General features: G+C 43.7%; 1 protein-coding gene across 1 annotated transcript in view; it reads left to right on the top strand.

The window, feature by feature from the left end:
- The window catches only part of cnksr2a (connector enhancer of kinase suppressor of Ras 2a), a 775,384-nt gene that overhangs the window by 636,581 nt on the left and 120,364 nt on the right, over positions 1-18,439 (top strand). Inside the window, exons 16-19 of the mRNA XM_086006247.1 lie at positions 1,180-1,225; positions 3,841-4,013; positions 7,292-7,365; positions 11,115-11,186. Of these exons, the coding sequence (XP_085862373.1) occupies positions 1,180-1,225; positions 3,841-4,013; positions 7,292-7,365; positions 11,115-11,186 (365 nt within the window). The remainder of the gene's footprint in view (positions 1-1,179; positions 1,226-3,840; positions 4,014-7,291; positions 7,366-11,114; positions 11,187-18,439) is intronic.

Raw genomic sequence — 18,439 nt, 5'->3', positions numbered from 1 at the left:
AACTCATTTTTAGTGTGGAAGCAAGTCATCCTCGGTTCCGAGGGACTGCCTATGAAGAAGAGAAGTGTATGCTCAGAGCATCAGCAAATTATGCAAATACGCTGGCCTTGCAGTATAGGGTGAGGTCAGCTGAGTTAGACTTAGTTGCTAGCCCTGAAAATCCTCAGCGAGGATATACCAACAATTATGCCAGGATTGCGCCCCCTGATGACCTCTGCCGTTGATTCTACTGGAGTAGGTAGGGTCAGTTGTGAGGGCCTCATATTTAAACACTGCCAATGGGCACCTGTGGCACCAGGGGCACATCTCAGGCACCCAACTGTTCTGGGACCCTGCAAATCGCAGCCTCTGCAAGCAGAATGTCAGTGTGTTCTAACTTGCAGATCTTACCCTATGTTTCCAGCATGTCAAATTTCTAAGGGATGGAAATCTGAAAGCCCCAAGCCCCATCCGCCAACCCCACCACTTCCTCAGTGACCAGTAGTTACAGAGTTTCAGGAGCTAGTTATTTTTCTTCCTTTTTTTTAACCTGTAATATGCTGTGACAGTTTTATGTTGGTGTAAAAAAAAATTGCCCATTTGTCCTTGATTTTCAGAATGTCCCAGAAAAATGAAACTACCTAGGGTGCTTAAGCAACCACATTTGCGACTGTACTTAAGTATGCAGAATTCAGAAGTTTGGTTTCTGTCTTCTTTTTGCCGGTAGATACCAGACAACAGTGGCCATTTGTGTGTAGAATGCCTGCAGTATTCATAAGACTGACTTTAAAGAGCCCAAAGTAACTTCGTGGTTAGACCATGTGGCTTTTTGTTTTACTAGTATTGCAGATGTATTCTATAAATGTAGCTCTTAAAATACTTCATTCCCATGCTGTTTTTAGGAAGTATTTATATTAGAAAGGCATCACCTGTTAAATGTAGAATACCATTATATCTCAAATTAGAACAATCTTTTTTCATATTTCTAAAGCTGTTTGTGAATAGTGATGGTTTGTATCAATTAGCAGGCTGTGTTTCTAGTTTTATTTTTGCAGTACAGGAAATGCAGTTCTAAGTTGAGGTAACAACCCAATGTAGATGACGACAGTGTCATATGTAGTTTGAAACCAGATGGGACATCAATTGTAAAATCCTCAATTTATATTTTTCACTGTTGCTTTTCCTCTTCTTTGATTTCAGACGTTCCAACAATCCCTGGGGCAGAAGTCTAAAAAAAGAAACAAAGGTATTGGATTCTTTTTAGGAATCTTTATTTTTTCTCTCTCTGTTTCGTTGTTTTGTTTTAGAGATGAATTTTCAGATTAGTGGTTTTAAGCAGTGTTGATTAAAATGTATCTTTTTATATAAGTGTGATTTTAATCCTGTTGTACCTAACTTTGAAGTTTAACGTGTAAATTCATTAACTGCGGTAACCCTCTTGCAATCCAGTTCTGGCCGTGCTGAAGGTTTCACAATCGCACTACGGTCTGCAAATTGTGGTTATTTCAACGTTTTTTGTCTATTTAGCACTTTGGTTTTTATTAAATGTTTGCTTTATTCTCAAAATTCTATTGCAGCAAGCAAAAGTGAAGCTAGCCGTGCAAGCAGAAACTTAGTTAATTTATTTAATGATCAAACCTAAATAAATGTGTGTGCTGGTGAAAGGGTTAACACTGTCAACGATTTAATTGCTCATTTATTGCTCCCGAGTATCTTTAACTGCTTATGAATCGTTCAGTTAAGTCAGTTGCATATTTGATTGGTAACAACAGATAAATGGTTATGTGAGCCAGTCCATTCATGGAAGTGTGATGCTTTAGAAGTGTGAGTCTATAAAGTTAGGGTGCTAACTGGCCTACCACCCCTCCCCCACCCCAAAGTATGGCGGGCAGTAAGCTGTAAGATCTTAAATGATCTCTGAGTTCTTGGACAAGACACCAATAGGCAGCAGCCAGTATGTTTGAGCAATAGATCAAGATTTATTAAGCTTACAACGTAATCAATACTTAACAAAAGGCGATAGTTTTAACGAGTAGCTCGCAGCCTTTGGTCTCTGGAACCTCTCGGACACAGATGATGTCGTCTTAAGTCTGTTCCTTTGTCCTCGCAGTAAGTCTGTGTAAAGTTGTTCTTTGAGTATCGAGGTTTTAACCCTTTTCTTATCAACAGTTCGTTTGGCCAGTGTCCATATATGGTCTTTAGCAAAATCACCTTTTTTAATTGGTTCTAATGGTCAAAATACCATTGTCACCCAGGTTAAGGTTAGTAACCTGGCCACTCCTTTTCCAGTACATTTCCACTAACTCTGCCCTGCTATCGTATTTCTGGCTGGAATGAGCTACCTGCCATCTTCACAGAATCACAGAAACCCCACAGTGCAGATAGAGGCCATTTCGGCCCATCGAGCCTGCACCGACACATATCCCACCCGATCCCCGTAACCCCTACACCAACACCAACACATATCCCACCCGATCCCCATAACCCCTACACCAACACATATCCCACCCCTATCCCCACGTATTTAATCCCCCTAACACTAAGGGTCAATTTTATCATAGCCAATCAACCTAACCCGCACATCTTTGGACTGTGGGAGGAAACCGGAGCACCCGGAGGAAACCCACACAAACACGGGGAGAATGTGCAAACTCCACACAGACAGTCACCCGAGGCCGGATTCGAACCCGGGTCTCTGGCGCTGTGAGGCAACAGTGCTAACCACTATGCCACCGTGCTTTTGGGAAAGGAAGTTGCGATGGCGGCAGTAGCACACGCCAGCAACATTAAAAGTCAAGAATAATTTATGTAAATTAGAACCTTGAGCTTCTTGCACGGCCCATTGTACATGTTCGAGCACCCCAGTGCTTTACTCCCCACATGCTGAACTCACACAACACAACATGGCACTAACCGGCAGGAAGGCCCCCATACTTACAAGAGCACGGGTTACTCCCCCTCCCCGCTGGCTACCGATTTCACCCTCCATCTCCGCCACCAATCTCACCATTTCCTTCTTGAATTCAAGTTAAAATGTCATCATGTGTATATTTCCCAAGATTATTTTGTAGCGACCTCCTTTAAATCAATGATATATGGTGCACACGTGGCTGTCAAACAGTGGACCGACCAGCTGTGTTTCCTGCCATAGTTGGGAGTGAACCTGTATTTGCAAACAGTTGCATTTTTTTTTGCTGTTTAAGTCGTTTCTACTGGCTGTCAGAATGAATTAGATGTTTACTTGATGTCCTTAAAGTGAGTCTATGTATGTGTGTGTGTGTCTGTATGCAAAGTACAAGGCTATTGTGAATTCTATTCAGGTATTAACGTTAGTTCATTTCATTCATAAGAGGCACCATTATTGGTTTGGTGGAAGTGACATAACATACACCTTCCCCTTTGGGCAGGGACCTGAAATCCAGGAGTGCATTAAAAGAAAAGAAAGGCTTACATTTCTATAGCACCTTTCACAACCTCAGGACATCCCAAAGCGCTTTACAGCCAATGAAGTACTTTTGAAGTGTAGTCACCATTGTAACGTAGGGAAACGTAGCAGCCAATTTGCGCACAGCAAAGCCCCACAAACAGCAATGAGATAACGGCCATGTTTTTAGTGTTGGTTGAGGGATGAATATTGGCCAGGACACCAGGAGAACTCCCCCTACCTGCTCTTCTTTGAAAAGTGCCACTGACTGCAATGGAACTGAGTATCAGGTGCTGTGTATAACGGGCGGCCGATCCGATTCGATATCGCCCGTGTTGTGCCACTCCCACCCCCCACCCCCGAGGTGAATTTCTAGGCCATTATGTGTAGCTGGGTATTTGAGTGCCTGACATTCTCCCGTCTCCTGGTAATTTCAGGTACTGTGACAGCCATGAGCAGGAGAAGAATTTCTTGCAAGGACCTCGGTCGTGGAGACTGCGAAGGCTGGTTATGGAAAAAAAAGGATGCCAAAAGTTACTTTTCACAGAAGTGGAAAAAGTATTGGGTGGTATTGAAGGATGTCTCGCTTTACTGGTACATGAATGAAGAAGTAAGAGCTGATTTAAACATGCTGACTATGAATGTGCGTGTCTCTTGTGTATGAGTTCAGGATTAAATGAGTTTTCAAAAAAAAATTATTTTAAAGGAACGAACTTGCTTTCATGCAGCACCTTTCACAACCTCAGGACGTCCCAAAGCGCTTGACAGCCGTTGAAGTACTTTTTGAAGTGTAAAAAAAAAACTGGGCTGTTGAAAATTCTCAGTAATGTAAACTGTTAAAGGAGTCAGCTCAGCGGGGATTTTGCCTCAAGTAAGAAAATATTAGTCCAGACACGCAGCCACGTTCATACAACTGTAGAGAACATCCTAAAAAAAGAGGGGAAGCTAATGTATAATTGGTTTGTGAGACTGCTGTAGCTTTTCTTCAATGGGTGTCTTTTTGTAAATTGCCTGGTAGTACAGGAGGTTAGTGAATTAAGTTAGGCCGCGATTTTACTTACCTCGGCAGGTCCGGGGCGGGCGATGTCGGTGGTGGGTCACGGCCCCACTGCTGGCTCCATCCCGCTATCCAAAATGATTTTCCCTTGATAGGGCTTGTTAAGCCCGCCCAGCGCGTTTCCCGGGCCAATTAGAGGAATCGGATCTGATGACGTCATTTCATGACGCGTCATCAGCCGGTTTCGTTGATGGGACCATGGCCAACTTTATTTTGACATTTGTGCTGTCAGTGTTCTGCAGCACTGAAGCGCTGCAAACACCGACAAGCGCTGCACAGAGGAGCAGGACTGCACCCAGGTTCTCCCATGACTCCCTCCACTTGCTTATATATGCTTACAGGAGGGCACAAGCAGGGACGTCGTCAGGAGGACCTGCGTGCAATGGCGCAAACCTTTCAATGATCTCATTAGATCACGAAATGTTAGTACAAAGCCACACTCATCGTCATCCTGCTGTGCTTCTCACCACATCTCCATCACTCTGCCTTCCCTACCCAACCCCTGCACATCCTTACTCACACCAACTTACCTTGCACCTCCACCCATCCCTCTCTAGCTACATTATCACATCCCCATCTCACTAGCCACCCCTCACACTCACCCTCATCCTAGTGCAATCATATCAACTAACAGCACACAAGGATAAGCACTTGGGTGTTTTATGCAATGTTCATGTGCAGTTTCTGTTAATGTGGTGTCAGACATTGAAACCTTTATTTTCAACACTTTGCATTCTTGGACAGATTTGTGTGCAGCTTTGGAAGTGACTTAGTGAGTTGCAAGGAATGGCTTGGGCATTGTAGGGATGCTTTATGGTGTTGGTGTGGGGGTGGTGCCAACCCGGCGCATCATGTGGATGTCAGGATGTACAGTGTCAAGTGAAGTAAATCTGGCCATGGTGAGGCCATCCCTGGCCTTCCGGGCAGCAATGTGCTCGGCTACTGATGCCCTGTGTCCTGTGCCGCATCAGGTGATTGCGGAGAAGGTTGGTGGTGGTGTTGGTGCTGCTGGTGTTGGGGCTGATCGTGGTGGGATTCTGAGGACCAAGGTGAGAGAGTATAAAGGGTACCCAATGTTGATGGAATAGTTGGCAGATGAGATGACAGAAGCATTCTGTCAATTGTGAGAGAGTTCTTTCAAAGAGGTGATTTTTAGAAACATGGAAGCATTTTTATAATTTTTCAAAACCAGTACACTTTCCACACAACTTATTTTCCTATTCTTTCAGGGCATTCTGTTCCAGGAAAATCACATAGCAAAATGGTAGAGTATGTGTGTATGTAGTCTACCCTACATGGCACAATAAGTTTATTTTTTTATTTCTCAATTTCAATTTCAAGAAGACTTAAACCTATTGTATTTGGTGCAGCGGTCAGTCATTGCATTTTCAGTCCTTAAAAGAGTGCACGAGCACCAATGCAACTTAGTGACTAACATGAAAACTAAGTAACTACATGTGTTTATGTTTAGCACTCTCATTTTTTACTTCATTTCGCTCAGTGTGGTAAAACATGAATAAATAAGAACATAAGAAATAGGAGCAGGAGTAGGCCAATCGGCCCCTCGAGCCTGCTCCGCCATTCAATAAGATCATGGCTGATCTGATCCTAACCGCCAATCCACTATCACAGAACCATCTCCTGAATCTAACAGAATTAGACACCCGAAATAGGAGCAGGATCAGGCTACATGGCCCCTGGGCCCGCTCCGCTACCCACAGGGCCATGACCGATCCGAACCTAGACTCATGTCCAAATTCCTGCCCGCTCCCCATAACCCTTAATTCCCTTTACTTCTAGGAAACTGTCTATTTCTGTTTTAAATTTATGTAATGATGTAGCTTCTACAGCTTTTTGGGGCAGCATATTCCATGGACCTACCACCCTCTGAGTGAAGTAGTTCCTCCTCATCTCAGTTTTGAAAGAGCAGCCCCTTATTCTAAGACTATGCCCCTTAGTTCTATTTTCACCCATCATCGGGAACATCCTCCCCGCATCCACCCGATCCAAACCCTTCACAATCTTATGTTTCAAAAAGATTGCCTCTCATTCTTCTGAACTCCAATGAGTAGAGTCCCAATCTACTCAACCTCTCCTCATATGTCCATCCCCTCATCCCCGGGATTAACCGAGTGAACCTTCTTTGTACTGACTCGAGAGCAAGTATGTCCTTTCTTAAGTATGGACACCAAAACTGTACGCAGTATTCCAGGTGCGGTCTCACCAATACCTTGTACAACTGAAGCAATACCTCCCTATTTTTATATTCTATCCCCCTAGCAATGAACGCCAACATTCCATTGGCCTTCTTAATCACTTGCTGCACCTGCATACTAACCTTTTGAGTTTACCATTTGTGCCATATTCTATTGGGGTTGGATATTGCCAAATCTGGAACTTAATTAGAAAAACACTGCGAATGCTGGAAATTGGAAACAGGAACAGGAAATGCTGGAAATGCACAGCGGGCCAGAAGAGAAAAGACTAGTGAACGTTTTTTTCTCTCCTGTTTGTTAAAGAGGTCAGTTTTTACTCGTGATCAATTCTTCCGCTAACATTAGCAAACTGAGGAAATTATTATCTCCCAGTGTCGCTAATAACTTGCCATTTAGGAGTGCTTAGCTTTGAACCTAAAGTTTGTATATTTTCAGACAGATTCATTCTACGTGCTCAAACTTATTGCATTGTTTCGGACCTGCTGCAGTAACAGCATTGTAACAAAAACTTTTCAAAAATGATACTTAATACATTGAACATTTAAGTGGTTGATTCAGCGATGAAAAAATTGTGCAACGAAAAAATGTTTAACTAGTTTTTTGATTTTCCCTCAGGATGAAAAGGCTGAGGGATTTATCTGCCTATCTGAGTTCAAAATTGACAGAGCAAGTGAATGTCGGAAAAAGTAGTAAGTATTGTGGCAGTGATGGTCTGAAGATCCCTTTCATCCTTGACTTTACAGGAAGGAAATGAATTCAATGTGATCTACTATTCAGCGAGTAATTAATGTTGGTTGTATGTGTCCTGATGTTCATTTCACACTAATAACTGTATACATTGGTTGAGTTTCGCAAAGGAATTGATGGATTTTTTTTGTTTAAAAAAAAATTCTATTAAGGCTTCCCTCTTTTCACCCTCCCGGTCTCTTTTTCCCCCTCCCCCTCCGGTTGCTGCCCCCCACTCTCCCTCCCAGTCGCTAACAACCGCCTCTCTCCGCCCCCCCGCCACCCCAGGCCGGTCATGCTGTCTGGTTTATCTGATCCAGTGTCCTCATAATGTGGTCAGAATTTCCTGTACATAATTTTTTTTTTCTACTGTTTCCTTCCCTGTATTTTCTGCTGTTCTCCTAGTCTATTTGGTTATGTGCACATGTGTACAAACAAAGAAAAAATATGAGATTATCTTGGATGAAGCCGCAGGTTCAAAACGTTATTGACAAGTATTGTCCTTACTTAACTGTGTAAACTCTATGGCCACAAAAGACAAATTAAATTCAGCCTAACTCCTGCATTATTTTACGATAATTTTTATAAACCCAGTACTAGAGTATGTTGGTTTCCGAACACACTACACCACAGAGTCCTAAAGGTGTAAGATTGTGGATGTAGTTCTCGGTTGGTCAGTCCCTGTTCTTAGCCTAGCAATCAGAATAGGGTTGTGAGGATCATCTTCTATTTGGAAACGTACGACATAAGGCCAATGGTCCATGTTTCATTGGCACCAGTATATGCTGATTTTCATCAGCAAATACTCTCACACTCCAAAAACTAATAGCGTTCTGTACTAATACAGTCCACTTTATTCTCTGATAAAAATGTAATGTCGGATTTTAGACCATTTGAAATACCGAATTGTAATTCGGAAAATAAGTCTGACATTTCAAAGTATATTACTGAGCTGCAGATTTCTTTTAAGGCAATATAATATGTAGTGTGTAATGCACTAAAACTATTTTTTAATATGATATAAAATAAGAGACCCAAAATCTATCTAAAACAAAGCTCTGAAAAAATCTCAGGCTTTAGCTGCTGTTTGTATATTGTTCAAGCTTCTTATTATTCTGTTTGACACCATCAGAAACCTTGATCAGCTTAGTTTGTCAGCTTTGCTCAGTTGGTAGACTCGTGTCTTGAGTTAGAAGGTCGTGGAGCCAACCTTCTTGATCATATAAGCTGCTTATTTTATAAGTGGCTCCCAATAGGCAGGTTTCACAGAACTGGGTGAACCATAAATTAAACTTGTCAGATTTACTATGGTGGGCTAGCTGCCTGGGAGACCTGATTTAAAATAAGCAGGTCCTGCTGCTGGAAGCTGGTAGCACTCGTGTGGGCCCCTAACCCAATATAAAAGTAGCTATAGTGTAGGCTGACAGTCATAGAATCATAGAAAGTTACAGCACGGAAGGAGGCCATTTTGGCCCATCGTGTCCGCGCCGGCCAACAAAGAGCTATCCAGCCTAATCCCACTTCCCAGCTCTTGGTCCATAGCCCTGCAGGTTACAGCATCCCAAGTGCACATCCAAGTACTTTTTAAATGTGGTTAGGGTTCCTGCCTCTACCACCCTTTCAGGCAGTGAGTTCCAGACCCCCACAACCCTCTGGGTGAAGAAATTTCCCCTCAAATCCCCTCTAAACCTTCCACCAATTACTTTAAATCTGTGCCCCCTGGTTTTTGACCCCTCTGCTAAGGGAAATAGGTCCTTTCTATCCACTTTATCTAGGCCCCTCATAATTTTATACACCTCAGTAAGGTCTCCCCTCAGCCTCCTCTGTTCCAAGGAAAACAAACCCAGCCTATCCAGTCTTTCCTCATAGCTAAGATTCTCTATTCCCAGCAACATCCTTGTAAATCTCCCCTGTACCCTCTCTCGTGCAATCACATCTTTCCTGTAATGTGGCGACCAGAACTGCATGCAGTACTCTAGCTGAGGCCTAACTAGTGTTTTATACAGTTGAAGCCTAACCCCCCAGTGCAGTTCCCAAAGAGTGCTGCATTTCAGAGGTGCTGTCCTTCAAATGAAACATTAAACCAAAGTCCCCTCTGTATGTTCTGGTTCAGTTGAGTATTAAAGATTCTATGGCACTATTTGAAGAAAAGCAGGGAGTTCTCCCAATTATCTGTGTTAACATTTCTCCTTCAACCAGTACCAGCAAAAATAGATTGACTGGTCATTTATCTTATTGCTGCTTTTGGGTTCTTGCTGTTCACCCATTTTCGGTCATGGGGGCAGTCGCTGCACTTCAAAGTAATTCATTGTATGTGAAGCATTTTGAGACATTTCTGAGCGATATGATGAGATTAAATCAGTGCAAGTCTTTAGTTTTTTCAGTCTCCTGACACAATCCATTTTTTTACATGAAGTGTAAACAATTTGGGCTTTTCTCTCATAATGTAGTAAAACAAGTCACAATATCAGTGCAATTAAAGTCACATTATACATTAGTTTTGCAGTTTGATCATTTTTCATGATTTGACTGTCGAAGCATGCTGGCCATCTACTGCAGTTCTTGAAACACCCACAAAAACTGTCAGCAAAAATGGAATAGAGTGTGCTTCAAGTGTAGGAAAACCAAGCGCTCAGATGATGATGACGTCTGTCTTTATGATTTTGTTTATGTCATCTGACCTCCTTGATGCTTTATTGGTTCATAACGCTCTCTAACCTAAGTGTTCTACCCCATAGATAATACAGTAATGGTGCTATAACATTATATTTTTTGAACAGTTTACGCAAGTGACTAGCTGTACAAAACGCTAGTTAGGCCACAGCTGGAATACTGTGTGCAGTTCTGGTCGCCACACTATAGGAGGGATGTGATTGCATTGGAGAGGGTGCAGAGGAGATTCACCAGGATGTTACCTGGGCTGGAGCGCTTCAGCTATGAAGAGAGACTGGACAGGCTGGGGTTGTTTTCCTTAGAGAAGAGAAGGCTGAGAGGGGACCTGATTGAGGTGTACAAAATTATGAGGGGCATAGATAGGGTAGATAGAAAGGAACTTTTTCCCTCAGTAGAGGGGTCAATAACCAGGGGGCATAGTTTCAAGGTAAGGGGCAGGAGGTTTAGAGGGGATTTGAGGAAAAGCTTTTTCACCCAGAGGGTGGTTGGAATCTGGAACTCACTGTCTGAAAGGGTGGTAGAGGCAGGAACCCTCACAACATTCAAGAAGCATTTAGATGAGCACTTGAAATGCCATAGCATACAAGGCTACGGACCAAGTGCTGGAAAATGGGATTAGAATAGACAGGGCTTGATGGCCGGTGCAGACACGATGGGCCGAAGGGCCTCTTTCTGTGCTGTATGACTCTATGACTCTATCTATGACAATTCTTAATGTGCGGGCTAGACAGTCAGAGTCAGCAGGCTATTTGACGGTGGGGGCATGATAGCAAACCCTGTCCCATCCCTGCCCATGTGTTCCAATCGGACTTAATGGACAGCAATCAGGAGCTGGAATAATGACCTTTTTTGTTTTTGCCCCTCTCTAGCCCTGGGGCACACAAAACATGGAAAAATATAGTTACCCAGCAGAGAGGAATCGTTTAATATCAACCTTTAACGTGACATCTTCAACAGCTGAGAGTATTTGAATATTTTCATGTAGAAATAACGTATGAGAGCTTGTGGTTTATTGTGTGCCTTTCCCTCTCTTTAACAGCGCATTCAAAGCATGCCATCCCAAGATTAAAAGCTTTTACTTTGCAGCGGATAATATGGATGATATGAACAGGTATGTATGAAAAATAACAAAGTAATTCAGTGTAGCTGAAGAGGCTAATTGGTACAATGTTCAAGGACTTGTGTTTACAGCTGTTAGTAGTGTTTATAGAACCATTTTCTCTCTCAGCAGATTCCCATAAATGAACTTGGTCCCTTAAACAGCCCATAAACTGTATTTTTAGCAGTAATGACACAAAGGTTGACAATTACTCTATTTGAAGTAATCCCCATTTACTGGATTAAACATAAAGGGCAGTTTCACAGAATTGCACAAAGCTTCAGCCATTGGGAGTGCGGTATCCTAAAATTACCCCTCTGCTTTTATGCTACACTATCGCACTCTGGGATGGTGGATCATAAGTACAGATCAGAGTTTTCACAAACTACAGTCACTAAAGTATTTATTTACCATTAAATGCAAATATGAAACATTCAACAGGAACAAATGCAAGAAGAAAAGTTTGCAATGAGTTAATTACAGTTCCCACCATTTACACCGCCCACCGGGCTAACGGTCGAAACCGCCAGTGCTAACAGTCATAACAGCCAGTGCTGCCGGGCAAAACTGCCAGTGCTAACGGTCGAAACCGCCAGTGTTGCCGGGCTAACGGTCAAAACCGCCAGGGCTAACGGTCAAAACCGCCAGTGCTAACGGTTGAAACTGCCAGTGCTGCCGGGCTAATGGTCGAAACCACCAGTATTAATGGTCAAAACCGCGAGTGCTAATGGTCGAAACCGCCAGTGCTAACGGTCGAAACCGCCAGTGCTAACGGTCGAAGCCGCCAGTGCTGCCGGGCTAACGGTTGAAGCGCCAGTGCTGCCGGGCTAACGGTCGAAACCGCCAGCGCTAACAGTCGAAACCGCCAGTGCTGCCAGGCTAACGGTTGAAACCGCCAGTGCTGCCGGGAGAATGGCAGCGGCGGTTGCTGCCTAGGAACTGTGAGCTGGTCAGCTTTCACGTCCCTGAATGACTGCTTTGGTAAATGTGTTTCAAAAATTGACAGAGAAGTTTCAAGTGTTGCACCATTTTAAGAAGGCGGTGAGACAATACATACAGCTGCTACTACGATTCTGTTAGTAGCCCTGACCCCGTATTCTAGCTCACAACGTGTGACTTGAAACTTCCAACTTACTGGACAGAAAATTAGATTGCTGGTTTCCAACTCATGATGAAGGATTTATCATGGCCAGCCTGGTCATATTATAACCATCTCTATAAATAAGGCTGTTACTCATATGAATCATTGTTGCCTGCATCATGGTGAGGGACGCATGGGGCTATGATGGCTTTACCGTCCAACGCTTATACCCCGTTAATACTAATGCGCCATTATAAGTGGTGCAGACTGTACCCCCGTAAGAAGCATATTTGTATTTAAACAGAACGTTTCCTTTCATTTTAAAGACCAGGGCCATGAAATTCGAACCTTTAGTGCCGGTTGTTAAGGCTGATTTTGGGAAAAAAATGGCGGCCGCCTCGCTTCCGGCGCGGAACGCGGCAGCCGCCATATTGGGCAGGTCGGCAGCACCGCCGTTGCCTGCGCTCGCCACAAGTATTTTAATTACCAGGAGTGTGAGATCAATCGGTGTGCAACGCCCAATTGGCGCAAGCTCATCAATTTTGGACGTCACCGCCCCTCTTCAAAGCACGCCCATGCGTGCTGCCGTTGACAGCGCGTCGAGCCGGGAGAGAAAGCGGCAGTGAGCTATAAAACCGCGCTGCAAACAACTGCTGAGATAACTGGCAACTGTGGAGAGCTCAGACTATGCAATCGGAGTGAAAACTGCTTCCAGTGAGATGCATCAAATCTCCTCCCTGGTCAGTCAAATATTACAGGTGGTAAATACTTTTTTTTTAAACTATAATGTACTACAGTTGTAAGAATCTCAGGAAAAAAATCAAAGCTGCATTTCCTTAAATTTTATACATTGGGTTTTCTAGCTTAGGAACTGACGCAAAGTTTTGAAGTCTGTTTTTAAAAGGCCAAGAATTAAGGAAAATTTAACACCATATTCTCGCCAAGAGTTCTTCAAAAGTCTGTTGTTGTTAAAAATTTAATTGAACTCTCTTCTGCACGTTCTACATCAGTAAACTCATGACCAAGAGGTACATGTTTCCCTTTTTTAAAAAGTATTGTTTCAATTGATTTCTCATGCAACAGTTAACGACGCCTGTGCCACAGTCTATCACTGTTCATAGGTGACTGCCTGAGAGCGCCGCACTGATCCTTTCGATGCGGCCTTCGGCCTCCTGCTGATGTTATCGCCGGAAAGAGCGCGTTGCACGGCAGCTTCTGCGCACCACTCATTTAAATCAGCAGGCGGCACCAAAACACCGGTGCTGCCCGCGCTCTTTTTGCGAGCGGCCGTTAACCTTGGCCCGTGGTGGCCCCGCCCGTTCTTGGGCTTAACCGAATTTCTAGGCCCTGGTCTTTGATGATGGACCGTGACCTCCGTAGACAGCGTTTCTGGTATATGTGCTCTATGGTCGGTAGCCAGGTGCCGGTAATGCGTTGGGCAGTTTTGACTACCCACTGCAGGGCTAACAATAATGTAACAATATTACATTAAATAAATACAAAAGCCATGACCAAGAATATAAATGCATACATGTGAAAGAGAGACACTAGATCCAGTGTATACCATCCCATCTAGAAGACCAAGTGATAGTACATAAATGTCCAGACATTAACAACGTATAAACCATTTAGCTTTTTCGCAGGATAATGACGCATTCTTAGCAATTTTAAGCTGCACTGTCGGAGGTGCCGTCTTTCGGATGAGACGCTAAACCGAGTCCCCATCTGCCCTCTCAGGTGGTCGTAAAAGATCCCATGGCACAAGTCGAAGAAGAACAGGGGAGTTCTCCCAGAGTCCTGGCCAATATTTATCACTCCACCACCATCATTAATAAAACAGATTATCTGGTCATTATCACATTGCTGTTTGTGGGAGCTTGCTGTGAACAAATTGGCTGCCGCGCTTCCTACATTCCAACAGTGACCACACTTCAAAAGTACTTAATTGGCTGTAAAGCGCTTTGGAGCGTCCTGAGGTTGTGAAAGGTGCTATATAAATGCAAGTCTTTGGGGAAAAATTTGGTACCTTAGCACCTCCCGTTAGCAGATGTCGCTAACAGGGCACGAGAGAATTATCGCCGGGGCGAGGTGAATCCAACGGGGCATAGCATAATAACTAGGGCTGTAGATAGGGCTTTAAACTAAAAAAGCTGGGGGAGGGGTCAGGTGAGGGGAAATTTAGAAATCTAAAGAGAAAGGCCAAGGCAATAGAGAAGTGTAGTGATTTGGGTAAAAATAAGCAGAGTGTGAAAGGAAGGGACGGGGGGGGAAATTCATTAGTGACCATTTGGGATCGCTAACATCGCCTGGGTGCTACATTTAGCGCCCAGCAAAAAATAGCGCCGGCAATCGCTAACTTAAGTTTTAGTGCCCCAAGGGGGAGGTGGAGCGCTAATTCAAGTGCTCCACTTCCTCCTTAGAGCGCTAACCCCGAATATCAGGGCGGTGCGTTCTGCAGCGCTACGCACTGGGCCACGTAGCACTGCCGCATGGAAGTGCTCTTCCCCTCCGTAAAGGGGAGGGCCCAAGCCCACAACTCTGCGGGGCCCTACCTGGACCAGCGGGGAGCCGTGCCAGCAGCCCGGCACTCAAGAGGAGTGCCGGGCTGCCAGATCGCAGCACGGACCCCGCGTTCAAAGACGCAACTGGTCACGACAAGTAAGTCGGCCACCTCCCCTTTAGTTAGCGTCATGTGAACCTCCTGCCGCTCCATTCCCAGCCCCTGAATCGGTCGCTGTCATCGCCCACGCAGATTCAGGGGGCACAGGCCAATTTTGCAGGCAGCGCAAAAATGGGGCACTGCGCACGATGATGACATCGCCAGCGGGGCGCTACCAGTTAGCACCACAGCTAAACTCCCGCTGAATTTAGTGGGATCTGTTAGCGGCGCCGCGCCCGGGCGCAAATGCACCGAATTTCTAGCCCAGAGAGTTTAACAGTAGCAGTGCAGCAGAAAATAAGGTCAAAGCAGGGAATAATGGTAAAAAATTTAAATTAACGGCTCTTTATCTAAATGCACGAAGCATTTGTAACAAGATAGATGAACTAGTGGCACAAATAGAGATAAGTGGGTTTGATCTAATAGCCATTAGAGAGACGTGGTTGCAAGGTGACCAAGGTTGGGAACTAAATGTTCCAGGGTACTTGATGTTTTGAAAAGATGGGCAGAATGGAAAAGCAGGGGGGTAACCCTGATAATAAAGGATGTCATAAGGACAGTAGAGAGAAAGGATCTCGGCTCGGAAGATCAGGAAGTAGAATCAGTATGGGTGGAAATAAGGAATAAGAAGAGGCAGAAAACACTGGTAGGAGTAGTATTTAGGCCCCCTAACAGTAGCTATACCAGTGGACAGAATACTAAGCAAGAAATAGTAGGAGCTTGTAACAAAGGTAATGCAATAATCGTGGGGTACTTTAATCTTCATATAGACTGGACAAATTAAATTGGCAAAGGTAGTCTGGAGGACGAGTTCATGTAATACATTCGGGACAGTTTCCGAGAACAATACGTCATGGAACCAACCAGGGAACAGACTATTTTAGATCTTGTATTGTGTAATGAGACAGGGTTAATTAGCAATCTCATAGTAAAGGATCCTCTGGGGCAGAGTGATCATAATATGATAGAATTTCACATTAAGTTTGAGAGTGATTTGCCTAAGTCCGAAACTAGAGTCTTAAACTTAAATAAAGCCAATTACATAGGTATGAGGGGCGAGTTGACTAAGGTAGATTGGAAAAATAGATTAAAAGGTATGGTGGTAGATGAGCAGTGGCTAGCATTTAAAGAAATATTTCATAATTCTCAACAAAAATACATTCCATTGAGAAACAAAAACTCCATGGGAAAAGTGGTCCATCCGTGGCGAACTAAAGAAGTTAAGGATAGCATTAGATTGAAAGAAGAAGCTTATAATGTTGCAAAGAATAGTAGTAAGCCTGAGGATTGGGAGAGTTTCAGAAACCAGCAAAGGATGACCAAAATTTGATAAAAAGGGGAAAAAATAGAATATGAGAGAAAACTAGCAAGAAATATCAAATCAGATTGTAAGAGCTTCTACAAGTATGTAAAAAGGAAGAGAGTAGCAAAAGTAAACGTTGGTCCCTTAGAGGCTGAGACAGGAGAAATTATAATGGGGAATAAGGAAATGGCAGAAATGTTAAACAAATATTTTGTATCTGTCTTCACAGTAGAAGACACAAAAAGCAAACCAAAAATGGTGGGGAACCAAGGGCGAGGAACTTAATGTAATTAGTATAAGTTGAGAAAAAGTACTAGAGAAACTAATGGGATAAAAAGCCGACAAATCCCCTGGACCTGACGGCCCACATCCTAGGGTTCTAAAAGAGGTGGCTGCAGAGATAGTGGATACATTGCTTTTGATCTTCCAAAATTCCCTAGATTCTAGAAAGGTTCCAGCAGATTGGAAGGTAGCAAATGTAACATCGCTATTCAAGAAAGGAGGGAGAGAGAAAACAGGGAACTACAGGCCAGTTAGCCTGACATCAATCATTGGGAAAATGCTGGAATCCTTTGTTAAGGAAGTGGTATCAGGGCACTTAGAAAATCATAACATGATTAGGCAGAGTCAACATGGTTTTATGAAAGGGAAATCGTGTTTAACAAATTTATGAGAGTTTTTTGAGGATGTAACTAGCAGGATAGATAAAGTGGAACTAGTGGATGTAGTATATTTGGATTTCCAAAAGTCATTTGATAAAGTGCCACATAAAAGGTTATTAAACAAGATTAGGGCTCATAGGGTTTGGGGGTAATATAGTAGCGTGGATAGAGGACTGGTTAACAGACAGAAAACAGAGAGTAAGGATAAACGGGTCTTTTTCAGGTTGGCAGGCTGTAACTAGTGGGGTGCCGCAAGGATCAGTGCTTGGGCCTCAGCTATTTACAATCTATATTAATGACCTAGATGAAGGGACTGAGTGTAATGTATCCAAGTTTGCTGATGATACAAAGCTAGGTGGGACAGTAAGCTGTGAGGAGAACACAGAGTCTGCAAAGGGATATAGATAGACTGAGTGAGTGGGCAGTAAGGTGGCAGATGGAGTATAATGTAGGGAAATGTGAGGTTATTCACTTTGGTAGGAAGAATAGAAAAACAGAATATTTTTTAAATGGTGAGAAATTTTTAAATGTTGGTGTTCAGAGAGATTTGGGTGTCCTCGTGCAACAAACACAGAAAGCTAGCATGCAGGTACAGCAAGTAATAAGGAAGGCAAATGGCATGTTGGCCTTTATTGCAAGGGGGTTGGAGTATAAGAGTAAGGAAGTCTTGCTCCAATTGTACAGGGCCTTGGTGAGACCACACATGGAGTACTGTGCACAGTTTTGGTCTCCTTATCTAAGGAAGGATATACTTGCCTTGGAGGCGGTGCAACGAAGGTTCACTAGATTGATTCCTGGGATGAGAGGGCTGTCCTATGATGAGAGATTGTGTAGAATGGGCCTATACTCTCTGGAGTTTAGAAGAATGAGAGGTGATCTCATTGAAACATACAAGATTCTGAGGGGGATTGACAGGGTAGATGCTGAGAGGTTGTGTCCCCTGGCTGGAGTGTCTAGAACTAGGGGGCATAGTCTCAGGATAAGGGGTCGGCCATTTAAGACTGAGATGAGGAGGAATTTCTTCACTCAGAGGGTTGTGAATCTTTGGAATTCTCTGCCCCAGAGGGATGTGAATGCTCAGTCGTTGAGTATATTCAAGGCTGAGATAGATAGATTTTTGGACTCATGGGGAATCAAGGGATATGGGGATCGGGCGGGAAAGTGGAGTTGAGGTCGATGATCAGCCATGATCTTATTGAATGGTGGAGCAGGCTCGAGGGGCCGTATTGTCGACTCCTGCTCCGATTTCTCATGTTCTTATGGGATCATCAGTAATGATTCGCAGCTGTAGGTTAGTGGAATTTCAGTGCTTTGTTTCAGTTTCACATAGTGCAACAGTCTCATTCCGTAATGTCAACATTATTTAGTATCAGGAGTTTTATAGCAACTAAAAAGTAACTATATTTATCCTTTACAAAATCAAACTGCTACACTTGGTTACATTAATGGGGGCTGTACTGGCAGTCAACCTCACCCTCCAGGATCTACGGCGGAGGGAGCAGAGGCAGCGAGAAAGACTGGAACATGTGGCCAGAGGGAGGAGGAGGGCCATCAGGGCTC

Source organism: Somniosus microcephalus, chromosome 14 (genome assembly GCF_052327205.1).
Source record: "Somniosus microcephalus isolate GS21.2 chromosome 14, FLI_Smic_1.0, whole genome shotgun sequence".
Taxonomy (NCBI): domain Eukaryota; kingdom Metazoa; phylum Chordata; class Chondrichthyes; order Squaliformes; family Somniosidae; genus Somniosus; species Somniosus microcephalus.
This window is presented reverse-complemented; position numbering and strand designations above follow the sequence as displayed.